The sequence below is a fragment of the Pleurodeles waltl genome, chromosome 4_2 (genome assembly GCF_031143425.1).
Source record: "Pleurodeles waltl isolate 20211129_DDA chromosome 4_2, aPleWal1.hap1.20221129, whole genome shotgun sequence".
Lineage (NCBI taxonomy): Eukaryota > Metazoa > Chordata > Amphibia > Caudata > Salamandridae > Pleurodeles > Pleurodeles waltl.
The window spans coordinates 1,055,507,469-1,055,530,102 of NC_090443.1; the positions used below are offsets into that span (position 1 = coordinate 1,055,507,469).

The following is a 22,634-nucleotide window of genomic DNA, read 5'->3' on the forward strand; positions in this document are numbered from 1 at the left end:
GTGGAATGGTAGAAGTGTGTGCGTGGAGGTGTTACACTGTGCAATTTGCTGCTTTCGTCTGCCCCTCTCTTTCCTCCTTTTACCCAGACTGATAACATTTTCAATCCTCCTACCCTGGGTTTGTCAGCTCCTGTTAATACCTGCTCCAACCTGATCTCCTGGTCACCTTCTGATCTTTTCCTCTGCAGGTTATGAGCTGCTCTTCCAGCCTGAGGTGGTCCGCGTCTACGTTTCCCTCATAAAAGAAAGTAAGACCCCCGCCATTCTAGAAGCTTCAGCAGGAGCCCTTCAGAACCTCTGTGCAGGCCGCTGGCTGGTGAGTATTAGTGGTGGGCGCAAAAAGTGAAGAGACTGTGTGTGTGTGTGTGTGTGTGTGTGTGTGCACGCGCTTCAAGAGACCGACTCCAGTAGTGAGCCGGTCATGGGGACCAGCAAGGTCCTCTGGTAGTTACCCCAGGAGATGTGCTGTCCTCGGTCAGTTCCAGGCACTTTTATCTGTTGCACTGCTTTCCTATGGAAATGGTCCTAATGCAAGTGATGCAGGATGCTGAAGATATTAAAGATGCTGTGGATGCATTGCAGTCCATGGGGGTCTTCGTGCAGCTACTCCTTGGTCCACAAAGGTGGTGAGGCGGTCCTGATCACAGGGCTGACATCCCTTAAAGTCCTCCTGGTGCTAGTAGAAGTCCAGTTGCCCCTGGGCTACCAGTCACCCGGTATCGTGGTCACAACCAACAACTTGGCTTCTGGGCAATCAAGCTGCCCTTCGAGCGTTGTGTCCTAGTCCCTGCTGCTGCACGGCGGCGGTCTGAATTCAGGGCTACTAATTTCCCCCAGCAGGCTTCTCAGTTGTTGTGGGCCTGTACTGTGATCAGATCAGCCAACTGACCCTTGGAGTCTCTTTGCTTTGTCCGGGCTCCAGCGATGACTTTTTCATGAGCAGGACACAGCAGGCACAGTCCCTCTTTGCTAGCCACCAGCTGCAGCTGGTGCAGTCCGTCTGTTTAGCCTCTTTGCTGGTTCCATGGTGCAGCAGGCAGTCCGTCAGTCCTTCTTGCAGTCCAATCAAGATCTGAGTTCTGGATGCCAGGTGTGCCCTATTTATGTTAAGAAATTGCCCCAGAGTAGACGTAATCACTAGCCAATGGGCTAATAGTGCCCTCCCTCCTGTTGACCACTTCCTGGGAAGTGTGGCATCTGGGTATCCCAAGATGCACCATACTGCCCACTCCCAGCATGGCAGAACCCCTCTCTGTGTCCAGAGCTCCCCAGCCCAGAGGTGTGGCTACCAAGGGGATTACACACCCCTGAGAACAGGTTGCCCCTCTCCTTCCCGGGTGCCAGCTAGTCTGCCTAAACAAAAGGGCTGCCCCTCCCCAAGTGTTCCCCATTTGTTCTTCAACGACAGCTTCAGCTTTGATGCCCGCCTTTTGGGCTCCATCCACATGGCTTTCTGCAGGAGGGAGGTAGCCCCTCTCCAGTGCAGGCCTCTATTACCTCCTTTCCTGGGAGTCTACTGTCTCCCTAGGCGGGCAGAACGCTGGCTTGGCTTCAAGCTTCTTGTGTAGCCGTTGAGGGCACAGGAGATTGAACGCATCAAAGTAGCAGCTTTGTAAAAGTTGCACGCTGTAACTTGTTACATTAATTTCGTTTTGAGAATTCAGTCATGGTTAATGTCACAAGTTGTTTGGTACCTTGAAGTACCATTTATGGTCGCACGGTTAAGGAGGCGGCATCACTGATGGGTGTCAGCGTGTAACCCTGTACTTGGCAACGGGGCAACCAAGTCTTTCCACAGTAAAAACGCCAGTTTTGTGTTTTTACCACCAGAACATGTAATATACATGTTCTGCTCATGATATTTGCCACTTACTGCCTCATGACTCGGTAGGCCTGCCATAGTGGAGACATACATGTTTCAGGGGAACATTTGACTTTGCCATGGCTTTAAAGGGCAAAGTCTGGCAAGCGTTCAGAACTGCTCTTCCAGTTTGCAATGGAGGACTGGTAGACTTCGTCACACCCAGGGTGGCATAGACAGTGCTGCGGTCCCTGGGTGACTCTCTAACTTACATGCCATGGGTATCCTGGGTACCATATACTAGGGACTAACAGGTGGGTTAACTTGTGCCAGTTGGGTATAGCCAGTGTAACATACAAACTTTGGGTCGGGCACTGGCACCTGGTTAGCTGCCCTCAGCACACTCCGTCAAAACAAACAGCAGCATAAGTCAAAACTTTGTGGTGGTGATAATTTCCTTAGTGTGTGTGTAGAATGCAGGGTGTGTACACCAGATGTAGGCAGGGGGGATGCACCTGGAAATCCAGTGCATGTCCACAGAGAATATGTTGGTGGTTTTAAGCGTAATTAACAGTGAGTTGCAGGGGGACTGATGGGTTCTGGTGACTGGGAGGAGTGAACACTCACTGTTGGAGCTATGGTACCAGGATGCAGGTGTAGGGACAGGCGTGGGGGGGGGAGGGGTCACTGGGGTTGTGAGGTGGGTAGCATTGTGTGTAGCAGTGGAGTGTGCAAGGAATGGACACCTGACTAGTTGGTAGAATGAGGGCTCCTAGGATATCAGAGCTGGGGTTGACTCTCTGGGACGCAGGCATGTGTCTACCCTGTTATGACCATGAGTGAGGGCTCCTGAGGTTAAGGGCTGCAAGCACTAGGTATAAGACACTGGATATGAACAGCAGGTACCTGGCAGTTTTGGATTGCAGGATATCTAGCTCATCTGTGTAGCGGGTATTGTGTGTGGGCATCACTGTAGCTGCGGAGTATGTAAAAATCTCAGCCAAGATGGCTCCTTGGGTCAGTCAGTGATTTAAGGCATGTGGGGCAGGGAGACTGGTGCTCATTGGCAGGATCCGGATATGAATATTTTTTACTAAACAGAGGATTAATGACCGAATGTGGTGTGACTAGTCATGCTGTAGTTCAGTCTGGGAGCTGCTTGGGTCCAAATTCTTCAATTGCTCTAGCACTGTGCTAGTCTCCTGTGGTGGCAGGTCTGACATGACTGTGTGCACCCGCCAGTTAGTCTTGCCCTTCACAGGTGCTGTTGTTCTGTATGGGCTCGGCGCCCTGCACAGGTGTTTGTGTGGCTCGGCGCCCTGCACGGGTGTTTGTGTGGCTCGGCGCCCTGCACGGGGGGGGTGGCTCGGCACCCTGCAGTCTTTCCTGGGCCCGTAGGATGCCCATTCCTCCGAGGATAATCGTACCATTGCAGGGGGTAAACACTTGGATGCATTGGCAAGGGTGGTCACGTTGGCCCCTTGGGGACATGGTTCCACCCTGGGAGACCTAGCTATATATCTGGCGTTCAGGCTACTAGCGAGTACTGAGGAATAGGAGGATGTCCACTTAAGTTAAAGCAAGGGTAGCAGGTGTCTCTTACTTACCTGGTGGGTGGTGCAGCAGAAGTGGACACTGCTCCATTTACTTCCTTCATTTTCAAGTGGGAGAAGGGTCAGTTGTAGCTGCAGAAGCTCACGTGACCTCACATGGACTTTCAGACCCGCCTATTGGGCATACTGTATTAATTGCTGTGGGTTTACATGTATTTGCATGAAGAAGACCTAGGAGAGTTGAGGTGGGGACTGAATTCGCCACAGTATTTTCAATATATATTTGGTCCAGTGGTTGAGTCACCCTCCACATTGTTGAAGCTTGTCACAAATTTACCCTCCACATATTGAAACCATCATTCTAGGGCCTGCTGCAACAACATAAGGTCTTAATGTGGTGGGTTTCAGTTGAGAACAAAATCCTTGCTGTGGCCCTTCAGGGCCCCGGTCCAGGACCCTTCATTTGTTCTTTAACCCTCCGGGTCACGGTCCCTCCCCACCAGGTGTGTCCTGCTGAAGTAATCTGAGCTGTGAGGTGGATGTCCATGACTTCACTCACCCTTTGTCCTACCTTTCTCTCCTCCTGTGTGTAGTATGGCCGCTGCATTCGCTCCGCTGTGCGCCAGGAGAAGGGCCTGGCCAGCCTCACCGAGCATCTGAAGCATGATAACGAGCGAGTGGTGAAAGCTGTGTCTGGCGCGCTTCGCAACCTGGCGGTGGACGCACGAAACAAAGAGCTGATTGGTAAGTAGCCCACTCCTGGCGAGTACAGCTGAGGTGTCCTCTAGGGGACTTTCTTTATTCCATTTGGAGTCTCTCCTCGAGCCCCTTCCTGCAGCGAATACTTTCTCGGAGTGTTACAAGTTGTTTTTCTTCGAAGAAGTCTTTTGAGTCACGAGCTCGAGGGACTCCTCCCATTTCGGCTCCATAGCGCATGGGCGTCGGCTCCATCTTAGATTGTTTTCTTTCCGCCATCGTGTTCCTTTTCTCTCTGCGTTTCGGTTCGGAAAGATAGTTAGAATCTTTGAAAATTAGACGGTATTGTTTGCGTTCGGTATCGGGTTAGTTACAACAGATCGACACCGATATTTGGAAGAGCTCCGGTGGCCCTTCAGGGTTTTTTCGATCCCCCGTCGGGGCCTGGTCGGCCCGACCACGTGTCTCTTCAAGGCTGATGGAACGGACCCCATTCCGCTTCTGCCCCAAATGTCACAACAAGTATCCTTATACAGATCAGCATCTGGTCTGTAACTTGTGTTTGTCTCCAGAACACAGAGAAGATACTTGTGAAGCCTGTCGAGCGTTTCGGTCGAGGAAGACTTTGAGACCGAAGAGCAAGAAGACTGCAAATGGCGTCGGCGCCGACAGGACAAAGACACTTGGAGGAGGAAGAAGAAACCTTCTCCATCCAGGAGTCGGACTCGGACAAGCTCGATCCCGAAGAGACGCCTAAAACCGCGAGTAAGACGTCAACACATAAAACTCACAACAAGACCACAAAAGCCCAGGGGACGGCACCGCCAACAGGCCATGGCTTAACCCGAAAAATAGGTGACCGATCATCGGCACTGAAAAAGGGCACGCATGTCTCGAAGTCATCCGACTCCGGTCGAGATACCGGCACACTGCAACCTCAACCCCGAGACAGCGGGTCTGAGCAAGTTCGGCACCGAGAGGGCGGCACCGAATCAAATCACACCGAGAAACCGGGACGCCGAAAGTAAAGAAAGTGTTGTCGGAGCCGAAAAAGACTACCGAAAAGGTTTCCATTCCGAAACATCCAGCCTCGGAACCGAAATCAGGTTCCTACACAGAGGAACAGGGACTGTCCTCCCAAATGCAAGGACATAAGTTCGGACAAGAACTAGTCAATGGAGCCAGACTACACTCAGAAGGCTCCACATCCAAAAGGACACAGGGAAGATAAGCACTCTTCCACCAATTAGGATTAAAAGAGGACTTGCCTTTCAAGAAAAAGACAAGCAGCCACAGGCAAAGGTGGCAAGACAAACAACTCCGCCACAGTCTCCACCACCATCAACCCACACATCACCGGTAGCCACTCCACCACTGATGCAATCCCCAACTCATACTGGAATGAGTCAGGATGATCCCAACACATGGGATCTTAATGATGCGCCGGTGTCAGACAACAGCCCAGACTGTTACCCAGCGAGGCCGTCGCCACCTGAGGACAGTACAGCCTACACACAGGTGGTGTCAAGAGCAGCAGCATTTCATAATGTCACCTTACACGCAGAACCTATTGAGGATGACTTTTTGTTAACACACTGTCCTCCACTAATAGCCAATACCAAAGCTTACCTATGCTACCTGGAATGCTAAAACACTCCAAACAGGTGTTTCAGGAGCCCGTGAAGGGCAGGGCCATTACTCCAAGGGTGGAGAAAAAGTAAAAGCCACCGCCAACAGACCCTGTACATATCACGCAGCAATTAACACCAGACTCTGTGGTAGTAGGGGCAGCTCGCAAAAGAGCAAACTCTCACACCTCGGGAGACGCACCACCTCCAGACAAGGAGAGTCGCAAGTTCAACGCTGCGGGGAAAAGGGTTGCAGCACAAGCGGCTAACCAATGGCGCATTGCCAACTCACAAGCACTGCTGGCAAGATATGATCGGGCTCATTGGGACGAAATGCAGCATTTCATTGAACACTTACCCAAAGAGTTTCAAAAAAGGGCACAACAAGTGGTAGAGGAAGGACAAAGTATCTCAAATAACCAGATACGGTCAGCAATGGATGCAGCAGCTGCAGCTGCTAGGACAGTAAATACAGCAGTAACCATAAGGAGACACGCATGGTTGCGTACGTCAGGATTCAAGCCGGAAATACAACAAGCCGTGCTGAATATGCCTTTTAACGGACAGCAGTTGTTTGGGCCGGAGGTGGACACTGCTATAGAAAAACTATCAAAGGCCACTGATACAGCCAAAGCCATGGGTGCACTCTACTCCCCACAGAGCAGAGGCACATTTCGTAAAACACAGTTTAGAGGGGGGTTTTGAGGACAAACTACAGAACCCACAACCTCACAAACAAGGCCCACTTATCAGAGCCAATATCAGCGGGGAAGTTTTCGGGGACAATATAGAGGGGGACAATTCCAAAAGAATAGAGGGAAGTTCCAAAGTCCCAAAACTCCTCAAAACAAGCAGTGACTTCCACGTCACAACACCTGTGGGGGGGAGACTAACCACGTTTTACAAACATTGAGAGGAAATAACAGACACTTGGGTCTTAGCAATTATCCAGCATGGTTATTGCATAGAATTTCTCAAATTCCCTCCAAACGTCCCACCGAAAACACAATGTCAAAACAACACATAGACCTTCCAGGACTAGAGGTCTAAGCGTTGCTACAAAAAGAAGCAATAGAATTAGTACCAATTCATCAGAAAGGAACAGGAGTTTACTCTCTGTACTTTCTCATACCCAAAAAGGACAAAACTCTAAGACCTATATTAGATCTCAGAACGTTAAATACCTACACCAAATCAGATCACTTTCACATGGTGACATTACAGGACGTAATCCCATTGCTCAAACAACAAGACTACATGACAACACTAGACCTAAAGGATGCATACTTCCATATACCGATACATCCTTCACACAGAAAGTACTTAAGGTTTGTATTCCAAGGGGTACATTACCAATTCAAAGTGTTGCCAGTTCGGGATAACAACTGCGCCAAGAGTTTTTACAAAATGCCTGGCAGTAGTAGCTGCTCATATCAGAAGACAGCAAATACACGTGTTCCCGTACCTGGACGATTGGTTAATCAAAACCAACACGCAAGAACGGTGTTCACAACACACAAAGTATGTCATAGAAACCCTCCCCAAACTAGGTTTCTCACTCAACTACACAGTCACACCTTCAGCCGTGTCAAACACAGCAATACTTAGGGGCAATAATCAACACAACAAAAGGGGTTGCCACTCCAAGTCCACAAAGAGTACAAGCATTTCACAATGTAATACAGGCCATGTATCCAAAACAAAAGATACAGGCCAAGATGGTAATGAAACTACTAGGCATGATGTCCTCATGCATAGCCATGGTCATAAACGCCAGATTACACATGCGGCCCTTACAACAGTGCCTAGCATCACAATGGTCACAGGCACAGGGTAAACTTCTAGATCTAGTGTTGATAGACCGCCAAACATACACCTCGCTTCTATGGTGGAACAATATAAATTTAAACCAAGGGCGGCCTTTCCAAGACCCAGTGCCTCAATACGTAATGACAGATGCCTCCATGATAGGGTGGGGAGCACACCTCAATCAACACAGCATCCAGGGACAATGGGACACTCACCAAAAACAGTTTCACATAAATCACTTAGAACTACTGGCAGTATTTCTAGCGTTGAAAGCATTTCAACCCATAATAAGCCACAAGCACATTCTTGTCAAAACAGACAACATGACAACGATGTATTATCTGAACAAACGGGGAGGAACACACTCAACACAGTTGTGTCTCCTGGCACAGAGAATATGGCATTGGGTGATTCACAACCACATTCGCCTAATAGCACAGTTTATTCCAGGGATTCAGAATCAGTTAGCAGACAATCTCTCTCTGGATCACCAACAGATCCACGAATGGGAGATTCACCCCCAAATACTAAACACTTACTTCCAAAGATGGGGGAACACCACAAATAGACCTATTTGCAACAAAAGAAAACGCAAAAGGCCAAAACTTCGCATCCAGATACTCACAGGATCAGTCTCAGGGCAATGCGTTATGGGTGAGTTGGTCAGGGATATTTGCATACACCTTTCCCCCCTCTCCCACTCCTTCCATATCTAGTAAACAAATTGAGTCAAAACAAACTCAGACTCAAACTAATAGCACCAACTTGGGCAAGACAACCTTGGTACACAACACTACTAGACCTCTCAGTAGAGCCTCATGTCAAATTACCAAACAGACCAGATCTGTTAACTCAACACAAACAACAGATCAGACACCCAAATCCAGCATCGCTGAATCTAGCAATTTGGCTCCTGAAGTCTTAGAATTCGGACACTTAGACCTTACACAGGAATGTATGGAGGTCATAAAACAAGCTAGGAAACCAACCACTAGACATTGCTATGCAAATAAGTGGAAAAGAATTGTTTATTATTGCCACAATAATCAAATCCAGCCATTACACGCATCTGCTAAAGACATTGTAAGCTACTTACTACATTTGCAAAAGTCAAAGCTAGCTTTATCATCCATTAAAATACATCTTACCGCAATTTCAGCTTATCTGCAAATTACGCACTCAACTTCATTATTTAGGATACCAGTCATAAAAGTGTTTATGGAAGGCCTAAAGAGAATTATACCACCAAGAACACCACCAGTTCCTTCGTGGAACCTCAATATTGTCCTAACACGACTCATGGGTCCACCTTTCGAACCTATGCACTCGTGTGAAATGCAATACTTAACATGGAAAGTTGCATTTCTTATTGCTATCACATTTCTAAGAAGAGTAAGTGAGATACAGGCATTTACCATACAAGAACCATGTATTCAGATACACAAGCATAAAGTAGTCTTACGAACAAATCCTAAATTCCTACCAAAGTCATATCACCGTTCCACTTGAATCAAACAGTAGAACTCCCAGTGTTCTTCCCACAGCCAGATTCAGTAGCTGAAAGAGCACTACATACATTAGACATCAAAAGAGCGTTAATGTACTACATTGACAGAACAAAACAAATTCGGAAAACAAAACAATTATTTATTGCTTTCCAAAAACCTCATACAGGAAATCCAACTTCAAAACAAGGCATTGCTAGATGGATAGTTAAGTGCATTCAAACCTGTTATCTCAAAGCAAAGAGAGAGCTGCCTATTACACCAAAGGCACACTCAACTAGAAAGAAAGGGACTACCATGGCCTTTCTAGGAAACATTCCAATGACTGAAATATGTAAGGCAGCTACATGGTCTACGCCTCATACCTTTACCAAACATTACTGCGTGGATGTGTTAACTGCACAACAGGCCACAGTAGGTCAAGCTGTACTAAGAACTTTATTTCAAACTACTTCCACTCCTTCAGGCTGAACCACCACTTTTGGGGAGATAACTGCTTACTAGTCTATGCACAGCATGTGTATCTGCAGCTACACATGTCATCGAACGGAAAATGTCACTTACCCAGTGTACATCTGTTCGTGGCATTAGTCGCTGCAGATTCACATGCGCCCACCCGCCTCCCCGGGAGCCTGTAGCCGTTTAGAAGTTGATCTTGAACATTTGTAAATTTGTAAATATATCACTTTAAACTACATTATGTACATACACATTCACTCCATTGCATGGGCACTATTACTATAATACACAACTCCTACCTCACCCTCTGCGGGGGAAAAAATCTAAGATGGAGTCGACGCCCATGAGCAATGGAGCCGAAATGGTTGCATGAGTGTGGAATGCATAATCAATGGCCTGGCATGGGAGAGCTTTCATAGATGCGCATTGTTGACATATTTGTGGCCTCAGCTGTTGGACCCAGAGCAGCTCTGATTAAGAATACCACCATTGACACTAGGCTCTCCTGGCTCTGCAAACCAAGGAGAAGAACAGGGTACAAGCCTGCAGCACTGCATCTTGTGTTAGGCCAGGCTTGTTAATGACCTCTGCGGCGAGGAAGAGGTGAGTGATCGTTGCAGCAGAGTCACTGCCTCATGGGGACTAGCGGGATACACGGCTTTCGGAGGAGTCGTCTTACAGGTTCTGTGCATCTTCCACCTAGATATCGTCCCTCAATATGGTAAAATACTAAAATCATTCTACAGCTCTTACCTGAAGAGCTCACTGGGATGAAAAATGCCATTTTGTAGATGGTCGCAAGTACCTGCATCAAAGTGTCTTCCATGTGGCTGCTAGAGCAAGTAGGTGGTTTACCACAGGCATGTCCCTGGGTGTCACCCGTGGTTGCCGATGAAGCTTAAACTTGGCTTATCAGTGCACCAATCGATGGCACTGCTGTTCGGTCGGCGGCTTGATGGTGCTGTAGAGGTAATTGGAGAGGACACATGCATACTGGTCCATGTAAGGACCACAGGGAAACATCTGCTTCACATGGCTACAGACCAATAAATAGGTTATCCTTCCAACAGGCAAGTCATCCCATGGTACCAACCAACAGCTGGCATAGTCAGTCCTGCTTCTGCCAACAAGATGCAGCTTTTGAAAGGGCTCAGTATCCAGGAAGAGTCAAGACAACACTCCCCTAGAGTGCAGTTGTCGCCATACTGCCACCTGGCATGTATACTGCTGCACCCGCCTGGCAATGATCCCATTGCATCTGGGAGCCAGCCCCATTGAGCTTGGAAGGAGATATCCATCCCCATTCATCAACACAGTCCTTTTCAGATTATTTGAATGGCTGGGCAGCCAGCATGCTGAAAGAGTAGCAGTCTGGTTGGCCACTCTTATAGCCAATCAGAAAAGGCTGCTGTGTTATTGGAACATAGTGTTGGCTGATGGTAGCAAGTCAGAATTGCTTATGACCATCTGCAGTTCGTTTCTCTAGCCTACCTGTGATGGGTTTGAAATGCACTGCTTTCTCTGGCCTGCCTGCAAGAATGCATTTTACTATTCACAAGCTATTAACAGTGAGCAGTCTTCTAAATGAATTTACACAAATGGGATTTCAATCATTTTTCTAAACTTATTTGTGAAACTTGAATCCCATGGCCAATTTTGTGAACTTTAAGCTTTTGTTGTGAATGGTCTCGCACTGGAAGTCTAACGCATGTTTGCACTCACTGCACTCTGGGTCAGTTTTTCAAGTCTGGTTTCAGTCGTGATGCCTACTCTGTGAATCTCTCAATTTCTGTGCCTCTCTCTTAGGCAAGCATGCCATTCCCAGCCTGGTAGTCAACCTTCCAGGGGGGCAGCAGATGCCAGCCCGAAACATGTCAGAAGATACTGTGGTTTCCATCCTCAACACCATCAACGAGGTCATCTCAGACAATCTGGAGGCAGCAAAGAAGCTGCGGGAGACGCAAGGCATAGAGAAAATTGTTCTGATCAACAAGTCTGGGTGAGTGATTGCTTTTGAAATGTCTGCCAATTGGTGGTTTTTGGTTAAAACGTGATTCTCTTAAAATAGACCTATCTGAATCAGTTGCGTTTCTTTAATCATCTCCATTGTCATTATATCCTTGGTTGCTGACCTAACTTACCATGGTTTCCCCATCCATACCCCCATCTCCCCGCCTGCTTTCTCTACATTTGGCCCCAGGTGAGGTGTTTCTCTTATTAATTTCTCTTCTGCCACCAGAAACCGATCTGAGAGAGAGGTCCGGGCAGCAGGCCTTGTGCTTCAGACTGTCTGGGGTTACAAGGACTTGAGGAAACCACTGGAGAAGGAGGGCTGGAAGAAGACAGACTTTCAGGTACTGTCACCAAGATTCTGTGCAATGGGAATACCTTTGTCTTCAGAGCTCGCTATTTGTCGGTACCTGTGAGGGTTGGGTTTCATTGGGGATGTGAGCTGAACATAAGGCCCCCAGACTCTTGGCGAAGGCTCATGGCCCGAACAAGGGAAGGCTGGGACTCCTTGGTGTTTTTGTGTGCTTGTGTGATGTCAGCCTCTCACAGTCAGTTTGGTCCTATTGTTAGAACAGCATATTGATGAGGCAAGGATACCCCGCTAACCTTGAGCAAACCATGGTGTATCCAGGGCAATGTTGCACAGATGATCTTTGTTTAAATAAAAAAACATATTTGAGTTGTTTCTCTGGGCACTGGAGGCATTTCCAAGACCATTGCCGCACATGTGTAACTCTTGAAGTAGTGTAGCGTGTATCCATGTGGAAGGATGCTCAGGAGCAGATGAACACTGACAGAATCTTTTTTTGCTGCATTTACTGTTTGGCTGTAGGTAAATCTTGCCAACGGCCCTCGAAACCAGGGTGGCTCTAGCTATGATGACAGCACGCTGCCACTCATTGACAAGAACCAGAAGGCTGGTGAGTGTTTTTGTGACCCTTTGTTTTAGGTCTGGGATGCTTTCTTGCCTCACAGCATAGTGCCTTTCTTCTCCCTTATGGGTATATGTTGGAGCCGTAATGACTCCATTTGTAAGTATTTTCTCAGTAATGCCTCTTCTGGGAATGTGTAATGGCAGCGCTAGATCTGAGAACATTTTGGGTGACTCATTGTGCAAATGGAAGTAACCGTGCATGCAGTTGTAAAACTCAAGAAGTTCAACCCAGTCTTCAACGATAAATAAAAGACTACGACTCGTGATGCATCCAGCCACCAACTGTTGCTCATTGTGAAGATGAAATCCAAAAATCTGCAGAGTGTCTGAGCAGACAAAAAAAACTAATATTATTGAGTGATCGCTCCGGCCTGGCATCAAGTGGGATCTGTATAACATCCACTTCTCAAATCCCAGACGGATTGCCAATGTTTGAGCCAGTATTATCCAGAAAGGACCATCTCAAGACTCAAAAAAGCAAGATAAACGCAACTAAGTTAATACATTTTCCACTTATATAGCAAGAGTAAAACAAACTATTTACTTCTCGATTATGGTTCATAAAGGCAGGACACAGGGGTGGTAATGCAAACCCCAAAAAAAGAAAGGCCAAAAAAAGCAACATCACCAGCACATTGTTATTGTATTTATATAGTACTTACTACGCCTGGCGAGGCATCGAAACATGCTTCTCGTCAAAAAGCACTACTCCGGAACCCAAAAAGGATTAGTGATGGATTAGAATAGGGACACATGAATTAATTCGAAAGGTGCACGTGTGAGTCTTTTTGTTGGACTGAATCGGATAAAGGAGGGATAGAGGAGGGAAGAATCTAAAAAGTGTTAATTGGGAGATCATAGTAGTAAGATGAGGTTTGGGATGAGTCGGAGGGTAGGTCAAGGATATATTAAGAGGTATAGGTTGAGGCATAGAGTAGTGAATTACAGAGAGTCAAAGGTTTTGTCCTTCCCTTTTACAGTAGGAGGTATTTAGGGGTGTGTGTGTATATATTTGTGTGTATATATACACGTACATACCTAGAGAGGGTATACATGTATAATGTATAGGGTATACATGTATAAGGAAGATGATAAATCGAGATGTGAAGCTGTATTTTGTAGACTCAGACTTTCAAGCGTTGCTTTACTTTAAGCTAATTTATCTGTTGAGACTTCTAGTTCCAGATTCTCTTCCTTAAAATTCCCCCCAGGCGTCAGACAGGATCCAGAGATTTTTCTTCGGGCAGTACCCTTACGCGCCGTCAGGTCACGTTGGTAGACTTCGCATCTGTCATGGTCGCTGTGATGTTGCAGTCGTATATAGGTGCCACCCCGGTGCACTGACATCAGTTTTTTTCTTTCTGCCCCAGCCTACTTGCAGCTCCGATGAAGAGCTACTCATTCTCTTTTTGACTGACTTTTCAACCCTTTTGTCGAACTTATTGACTTCTTGGTGCATTGAGATGTCCTCATGTTGACCGGTTTCAAGCCTGTCACTGCATGATGTGTGACAGGCCTGCACCTTGTGTGCTTGTGGTGTCTGGACCATGACCCGAAGTCATGCTCCGAGTGTCGGGCCTTGAACCCGAAGGCTTTCAGGTAGCGGTCCCTAAAGCTCAGGGTGGCCGGTGCTTGGCTCCACTTTACTCCAGGTCTCGCTCGAGAGGAAGGTCACGAGAACGTTCACTGAGCCCATACCACTCGTCCTCATCCCACTCCAAGTCCTCTGGACATTTGGGTCACAAGAAAAAGTCGTTGAAGAACAAGCGTTCTTCAACTTTGCCCCGTCGCTCGGCTGATGTGACGTGTGAAGAGCGTCGTCCTTCTAGGCCTCTGTTCTCGGAGCCTATTTCTGGGTGGCTCCACGCCTCCCGGAGTTTCCGGGAACCAGAGCCACCCCTGCCCAACTCAGGGAGTTGGGTTGGGAGTTTTATGAGGGCCACGTGCCTCGTATTTGGGAAAACTGACAGTGTGTTTGGGTTGAGGTGGTTGTTCTATGGAGCAGTGAGCTTGGGTTGAGGTGGTTGTTCTATGGTGCAGTGTGCTTGGTTCAGGTGGTTGTTCTATAGAACAGTGTGCTTGGGTTGTTGCTCCATGGAGCAGTGTGCTTGGGTTGAGGTTGTTGCTCCATGGAGCAGTGTGTGTGGGTTGAGGTGGTTGCACCATGGTGCAGTGTGCTTGGGATGAGGTGGTTCTATGGAGCAGTGTGCTTGGGTTGCGGTGGTTCTTCTATGGAGCAGTGTGCTTGGGTTGCGGTGGTTCTTCTATGGAGCAGTGTGCTTGGGTTGCGGTGGTTCTTCTATGGAGCAGTGTGCTTGGGTTGAGGTGGTTGTTCTATGGAGCAGTGAGCTTGGGTTGAGGTGGTTGTTCTATGGTGCAGTGTGCTTGGTTCAGGTGGTTGTTCTATAGAACAGTGTGCTTGGGTTGTTGCTCCATGGAGCAGTGTGCTTGGGTTGAGGTTGTTGCTCCATGGAGCAGTGTGTGGGTTGAGGTGGTTGTTCTATTGTGCAGTGTGCTTGGGTTGCAGTGGTTCTTCTATGGAGCAGTGTGCTTGGGTTGCAGTGGTTCTTCTATGGAGCAGTGTGCTTGGGTTGAGGTGGTGGTTCTATGGTGCAGTGTACGCAGGTTGAGGTGGTTGTTCTGTGGTGCAGTGTGCTTGGGTTGAGGTGGTTGTTGTGTGGAGCAGTGTGCTTGGGTTGAGGCAGTATCTCCACAGAAGGACGAGAGTCCTCGGTGTGAAGCTTTGGCACAAGGTATCGATGAACCTGGTGTATGGCTGCTGTCTTAGACTGTGTCCCATGTCTTTTGGTGTTAACTTGCTCTCCTTTCTTCCAGATAATAAGAAATCAGATCGAGACATGATTCCAATGAACAGCCTGGGACCAGGTGGGTGTTGCCCTGCAAATCACCTTTTAGTCTCCTCCTTATCTTGACGTCACCACCTACTTTCTCTCAACTTCCCCAGTTATCTCCTCTTCACTCCTCCCTAGACCTTCCTTCAGCAAACTGTGAAAGTACTAACTGTCTCTCTTCCCTCCTGGACTCCAGACCCGTACTCCACACTCAACGAGCGAGACGCCAATAACAGGACCATGAACAGATCTCGTGATTTCTCAGAACTGGAACCATTAGAGGTGAGCTTCCCCTCTTCCTTTTCATAGCGTTTCTGACTTTTGGGCTGTTCCACGCTGGGTTCAATTATTAACTTTAAAACCCAAGCCACTCAGTCTTTTTATGGATTGGCTTCCAGCCAAGCTTGCATCATACCCAAGGCCAGCATCTATCTTTCCGTTAATTCTCCAGTCCACAGGATGATCCAAACTAATGCAACAACCATTCACCGATGGAACACCAATCTAAGAGTTCAGTTTTTCCACTCTACAGACATCAACCAATAAAGCACACCCTCTGTTTAATTGACTGACCAGACAATCCGCATTAAGCATCCATTTACCAAGCACTTGTTCAACACACTTTCCCTGTAGACTCACTCAGTGATCAACGCACTCTGCAAGATCAATGTCACCCACTCTTCCCAATGAATGACCCAGTGACTCATGCATCTGACCATTGAACACCAGAATACTCTTATAGCATGGCTTAGACAAGACCCACCCACCGTCCAAAAAACTGTTAATCCATTGAAACCCTTAATCTGGCTACCTGACCAGCACTTGATGTTCATAACTTGCAGAACACCAAAATATTCCCACAGCTATCTAACACTCTCAAGACCTGATGTAGTCAGCCTAGCGACTGAGATACTGATGTGTGATCTTGGAGGCTTGGATTTCATTCCCTTCCATCTGTGCCCCTTCCTCCGTTGACCATCATCTGCTTTTATTAGCCCACTGCAGAGATTAACATCTGTCCTCCATCATCTGTCTCTTCTTCAGGCCAGTCACCGTCATCATCCATACATTAAACTGTTATCTAGAAGACATCTTTGTGTCTGTAGGACACCTCTGCTTCAGCCCATACATACATCGATCCATCACCAGCATCTCACAGAGACTGGTGCATCCTCTCGCCAATGTTTCATTTGCTTGTCGGCCATCTGCTTTTATTCAAACCTATACTAAGTTTAATATTCCCAGTCATCAATTCTCTTCCACTGGACATCAGTCATTGCACCTGTTCAAGAGACTGTCCACCTTGTTCTCTTTGTGTTGGTGCACTGTCGTACACCAAGCAGCAGGGATGTATACGCTCTGGTATCTCAGCCTGTGTGTAGCTGTCTCTCTGTACTAACCATCTCCCGGGCAGATGATCTGGCTGTGGGACCGCTTTTCTTCCCTACTAACACCTTGTCCCCCTCCCAATCGCAGGAAAACTTTGCTGGCAGCAGGGTGTCTCTGAATCTCAGGGACGGGTATGAGGAACCGCTGTAGACTCCCCCTGTGTTCCATGTGTACGGTAAAGTCCTTTGTATTATGGGTGCCGCAGACCCTTGACGGTGTAATCGAGTGGCAATCAAATGAAAAATTGGGCATCTTATGATCACCAGACCCCAACTTCCAATGTAATTATTTGTATGCGCATGCCTGATCCTTGTCGATTTAACCATTTCTTTGATATGATCACCTTGCCTCATGGATGGTATGTTCAGCGCTAGCAGTTTATAGGCCCCAGCCGACATGGTCGCCGCAGATGTACCTATGGAATAGAGCTCAAAGTTGCTTCCCTGAAATAGATTCTATTTTTTTCCTGAGAAGTTGCTTCTAGAGAATTTAGACTGCAGTAGCAGTTCGACTTGAGGGATGGGTAAGCCGTCCTTGGTGAAGCCTGCAGGATTGTGTAACTTGAAATCTGCAATCAGAGGAGAGTTGGGGTGGGGAGGGGCCTGAGGGCTTGCTCCGAAAATCTTTTAATGCCTCCTTTTCTCTCTCTTTCAGCAAAGAAATTAAGTTACTGCCTCTAGTAGGGGTGAGTTTTCTGCTGCACCTGAGCTTTCTTTAAAATTTTGGACTGATGTCAGACTGGAAAAACCAAACTGAAAAATGTGCCAACTGCCAGATTTGCCAGCCCATGCCACCTTGGATTCCCAAGTGACAGCCCCAATGGAGACACCAGCTTCTCGGGAAACTGCACCTTGCCTCCTCTTTCTTCCCCATCTCGCTCCACCGGCAACAAACGTACATTGCTCGTGGCAGCACTGGCTGCCTCCCATGGCCACATCCTCGCCCACGGAGACCACTCTAATGCCTTTCTCTTCTATGCCGGGAACACTTGTGTGTGCGGCCCCTCACCGCTTCAGTTGAAATGCTGGTGGAGGGGGGGAGATTTACCTTTGGAACACTGGACCCTGAGAAGCCAACAACTGAACTTTGACCAGATACATTTTGGAGGAACATTTGTACGCTTCTGTAAAAATGTAAAAACTAAAAAACTTTCAGCGGGACAATCCATTTTTCTAACCTTGAGGGTCAGGCTTTTGGGGGGAAGTTGGTGTCTGATTTTTCTCTCTGAAAACACTAAAACATATTATATTTTTTTATTACTGGAAAGAGGATTTGGGGACCATGGTTACATTCCAGGGATTGTCGCCCGGGTGTAGCCGGTGGCACGGAGAGTCCAAGAGCGGCTGGGAGGACAGCAGCTTCAAGGAGAAGTGTAATCCCATTTAGATGTGTCTAGTTGGGCACATCCTGATGACCCGGGGTTCAGGTGCTGCGCCCCTTTGTAATAGAGGGAGGGCCACAGCTGAGGCGCACTGTCATGTGGCTGCTGTCAGCCTTGATGCGACTCAGCTGGGTAAATGATGGCTGCATTCCTGAGCTATTCCAAATAAAATGCATTGTTTTTCTGTGCTCCTTAGAGGGTTGTGGGGTACTTTTCTAGAGTTAAATAAATTCTGACCCTCAGACATCTGTGGCCTTCCCCCCCACCTTCTCACTGCTGCACCCTGACGCCACCAAGGCTGCTGTTGTCTTTGGGGTTATATCAGATGTCTTGGCTGGTGCATTTTATTTTTGAAAACCAGAAGCAATCCTGGGGCAGATATGGGTGGAGGAGAGGTAAGCATTGAAACATGGCATTACTGTGTTTTGAAAGAAGGAAGTGGGTGAGATACATTCCCTTTCTTTCCATACCCTCCAAAAGGAGGAGCCTTTTTTGTTTCTAACCTAATCATTTGTTTTTATACTGGAAATGGAGGGCCTAGGGCTTCTGTCTTGCAAAGCAATCGCTGTATAATTTCATTTAATGTAATTTTAACAAAGTAACTTTCCTCTGTGTGTTTGTGTGTATATAGGCCATTTTTATTTTGCAGGTTTGTTTCTCTGCTGCCTTTTTCCATGCAACCTGTACACGGCAGACTGTTTGCTTTGGAGGGGCAGCTTGTAATCTCGTTCACTACCAATCATTGCCTCGGATTCATAAATCTTGCGAGATCCGAAAGAAGTCTTGGCTTAAAAATCCACTTCCACCTCCCGAAAGGTTTTAAAACGTCACACGCGAGAGGTGCTGTGGGGATGGAGTAAGCCACAATCAGAATGTTTGTTGTGAATTTTTTTTTTATATAACTTTTCTATCACAATGTAGACAATTCCAGGGTGCCTTGAACAAAAGTTAGACCCCCCTCTCCCACCACTCAAGCTTCTCTGTCCTGTGTGAGACCGTTTGTCTGAGATCCAATACTGCACAGTGTACATTTTCCGCAATGATCATACTGTTCTCTTATTTTTTTTAATTTTGTTTTTAAGAGGCTTATCTTTTTATCTGGGTTTCTGTTGGGTCTTTTTTTAAATTGTCTTTTGTTGTAACTAAAAAAAAAAAATAACACTAATAAAGAAACTTAAAACAAGACAAAAGTATCAAAACTTCCAAAAATAAAAACCTGTGTTCTCACGTAGTAACAAACAAAATATTGGGTTTTGTTTGGCAGAGCCTCTTAAAAGCCCCTTTTGGGGAGATGGACCCTATCCATGGATTACCGCAATATCTGTATATAATTGTGGTGTTTGCTGAGTGCTTTAGTGAAAGCTGTGTTTTGAATGTGTCCGGGAGGGGTGGGTTACTGCCCCCACTCCCCAAAGTCTTGTTCTTGTAGTCAAACATTCTTTCATGTTGTCCTTTCCTTTTTTAAATGTAAATCTGGGGTAGGTTCAGGTTCTGGCCAAAATTCGGTTTAGTGGATGGGATGTGACAGTTCTTTTTCTCAAAGTTTATCATTTATCGACGGTGAGTTTTAATGATTTTTCCTGTGACATTGATCGACGCACCACAATGCCCCACGGCATTGGCTCTGCTTTAGATAGTCATTCACCACCCAACATAAACCCCAACAATAAGAGGACGGGCAGTTGTAGCTCTTACTGCGAATATCCGTCCAGTCGCCCATAATGGTGCCCACCTGGCTATTCTGGAGTGGGGAAGTGTGGATCTGGCATGCAATAAGCATTATTTTCATTAGAGTTTTGCGAGGTACTGTTGGGTACCATGTAGTGTCCCCAGAGACTTTTGGTAGGCCCATAGGGGAGAACATCTTCTAGGCTTGAGTGAATCAGTAAGCCCACCAAGAGGAAGGGTCTACGGTGAAGAGTCCTTGCACACTATGCAAACTTTAAAAAAATCTTTGGACAGAGACAAGAAAATGAAAAAGTGAGAGCGTAGGAAGCTGAAAAGAATCACAGAAAAATGCAAGAAACATTGTGTTTGGCATGTGTAGCTGTAGATGCACATGCTTTGCATAAGTCCGCCCTAGAGTGTTGAGCTCGGAGTGTTACAAGTGGTTTTTCTTCTAAGAATATTTTCGAGACACAAGATCGAGTGACTCCTCTGATACTGCACATGGGCACTGAGTCCTTTGTTGGATTGTTTTCTTTCCGCTCCCTGGTTCAGATGGGTTTCATCTTGCTCTGGTGGAACTTGGTTCGGTACTTCTGAACTCTATTCTACCCTTTTCTATATACACAGGTATAGTTTTGATTGTGTTTCTACTCTGTAGTCAATCCAGTTTAAATTGGGGTTGATTTTACGCCCTTACATGGGGCCTCTCCATTTTGGGCCTACTTCAATGTCAGGCTGATGGAACGAACTCTGTTTAGAGTCTGTCCTTGGTGTCACGCCAAATTCCCATACACTGACCAACATTTGGTGTGCAATCTGTGCTTATCTCCGGACCAGCAAGAAGAGACCTGCAACGCCTGTAGATCGTTTTGATCCAAAAAGACTCAAAGGGACCGTAGAGCATGCCAGTTAGAGATGGTGTCTAAGTCCACAAAAGAGACATCCGATAGTTTGGGAGAGTAGCACGCGTAGGAAGAAGGGGAACAGCGCACAGCCTTCGCCATCAGAGATTTGGACTTGGATCAAGATTCTGACGTCATCAGCCAGTCCATACCACCGGCACAGTACGTTAGACCACCCAAAGACAGTCAAAGACTTCTGCACTGGTCATCTGTTCACTACTGCCTTCAGGCCATGATGGGAGCTAAAAATTACATCCAGATGACCAACCTTCGGATTTGGTACAAAGAACCTCTAAGACCAAAGTGTCAAAATCGGACACTTCATTTTGGAGCCGAAAAATGAATACCACTTTCAGAGACAACACTTTTGGTTCGAATCAAACACTCTATTGAAGCATTCGGAATCGAAAATCATCAGTAGCAAACCTACTACAGCTACGGAGGAGTAATCAACTATAGAACTTATTTTTAGAGGTCATGGACGCTAAACAGCGCACACCTTACATTCAAAAGGGCATAGGAAGGATAATAGCTTCACCTCCTGTACCTATTAAAAGAAACCATACTTTTCAAAAGACTTTGGATGCTGGGCCTCCACCAAAAAAAGAGGAGAGATAAAAGGATACGCAACAGCAGTCTTAGCCACCACATTCTCCTTTCCTCCCTTCCACCAGCTTCAACAGAAACAGACCTCACATTTTTATACAAGAGGATCATTTAGAGGTTCTTACAGAGGATCTAACAATGGAGGGAAAGCATCTGCTTCTAGAGGTTCCTCTACCTCAACCAAGCAGTGACTTCCTGAACATCTCCACAGCGCGCACATCCCCTGTGGGAGGAAGACTGGTAAACTTTTATCCACAGTGAAACAACATCCTTACAGACCAGTGGGTTCTACCAATTTTCCAATATGGTTATTGTCTGGAACTCGTTACTACTCCGCCAAACAGTCCCCCTGGCTTACACAAGCTCTCAAGACCATCTCTCTATTAAAGGAGGCGGTACAGTCCCTGCTTAAAGGGGCCATAGAACCAGTATCTCTATCCCAACAAGGATCAGGGGTCTATTCACTATACTTCGATACCCAAGAAAGATGGCTCATTAAGACTAGTTCTAGATCTCTGGCCTCTCAATCTATACATCCTTTCAGAACACTTTCATATGGTCACTCTGCAAGATGTTATTACCCTACTACAGCAAAGGGATCACATGACTGCATTGGACCTCAAAGATGCTTACTCCCACATTCCTACACAGGCAGCACATCGCAAGCACCTAAGACACGTCATTGCAGGAAAACACTACCAATTCAAGCTACTACAATTCGGGGTGGCAACAGCACCAAGGGTGTTCATCAAATGTTTAGCAGTTGTCGTAGCATTCCTAATTCCTCCATTTTGTGAGCCCAGCATTTTCCCTGCACCCCAATACAGCCCAGCGATCGAGGATTCCTAGGAGACCGATGTGAGGAGCCCCCAGACTTTTCTGGGAAATCTTTTTTGTTTAAAAGTGTTTTCTACGGCTACCCGTGCCTGTTTACTGTAGACTTATTTACGTATCGCGGCTCAAATTAACTCCTAATAATGCTAAAACTGTACACCTATTTCCCTATACTAATCCACCACTAATTCCTTTTGGGTTCCAGAGTAGCGTGCTACTTGCTGAAAAGCGCTTCGACCCATAGTCACAGATAGTAAGCGCTATATAAATACTATTACAATACAATACATACAAGTGTTCCCATAGCTAGACGACTGGCTAATAAAAGCCAATACAATTCACAGTGTAGTGAATCCTAGTTTGTTGTAATGAGATACAGAAGTTAGCTTAGCCTGTGGCTTTTGGACTTGTGCCCCCGTCACCCAGTGACTTTTACCCTACTTAGCTTGCTCTGTTTTAGCACATTTATTTAATTAAATCTTTTAAGATGGCTGCCTTGTTTTGAATTAGGCCCATGTTTTAGTTTGCGTTATCACTGTCACCGCGCTAAGGCATCAAGATCAGGCGACAGACAAAACTGTAGATGTTCACTTTAGGTACTTTCCCT

At 46.7% G+C, this 22,634-nt stretch overlaps 1 protein-coding gene across 8 annotated transcripts in view; it reads left to right on the top strand.

The window, feature by feature from the left end:
- The window catches only part of CTNND1 (catenin delta 1), a 175,419-nt gene extending 156,455 nt beyond the window's left edge, over positions 1 to 18,964 (top strand). For all 8 annotated transcript variants that reach the window (XM_069233069.1, XM_069233072.1, XM_069233075.1 and 5 more), the window contains 8 exons: positions 189 to 316; positions 3,948 to 4,098; positions 11,258 to 11,450; positions 11,691 to 11,805; positions 12,294 to 12,381; positions 15,231 to 15,281; positions 15,444 to 15,529; positions 17,291 to 18,964. In XM_069233069.1, coding sequence (XP_069089170.1) covers positions 189 to 316; positions 3,948 to 4,098; positions 11,258 to 11,450; positions 11,691 to 11,805; positions 12,294 to 12,381; positions 15,231 to 15,281; positions 15,444 to 15,529; positions 17,291 to 17,302 — 824 coding nt within the window. In that variant the 3' untranslated portion in view covers positions 17,303 to 18,964. The remainder of the gene's footprint in view (positions 1 to 188; positions 317 to 3,947; positions 4,099 to 11,257; positions 11,451 to 11,690; positions 11,806 to 12,293; positions 12,382 to 15,230; positions 15,282 to 15,443; positions 15,530 to 17,290) is intronic.
- The last annotated feature ends 3,670 nt before the right edge of the window (positions 18,965 to 22,634 follow it).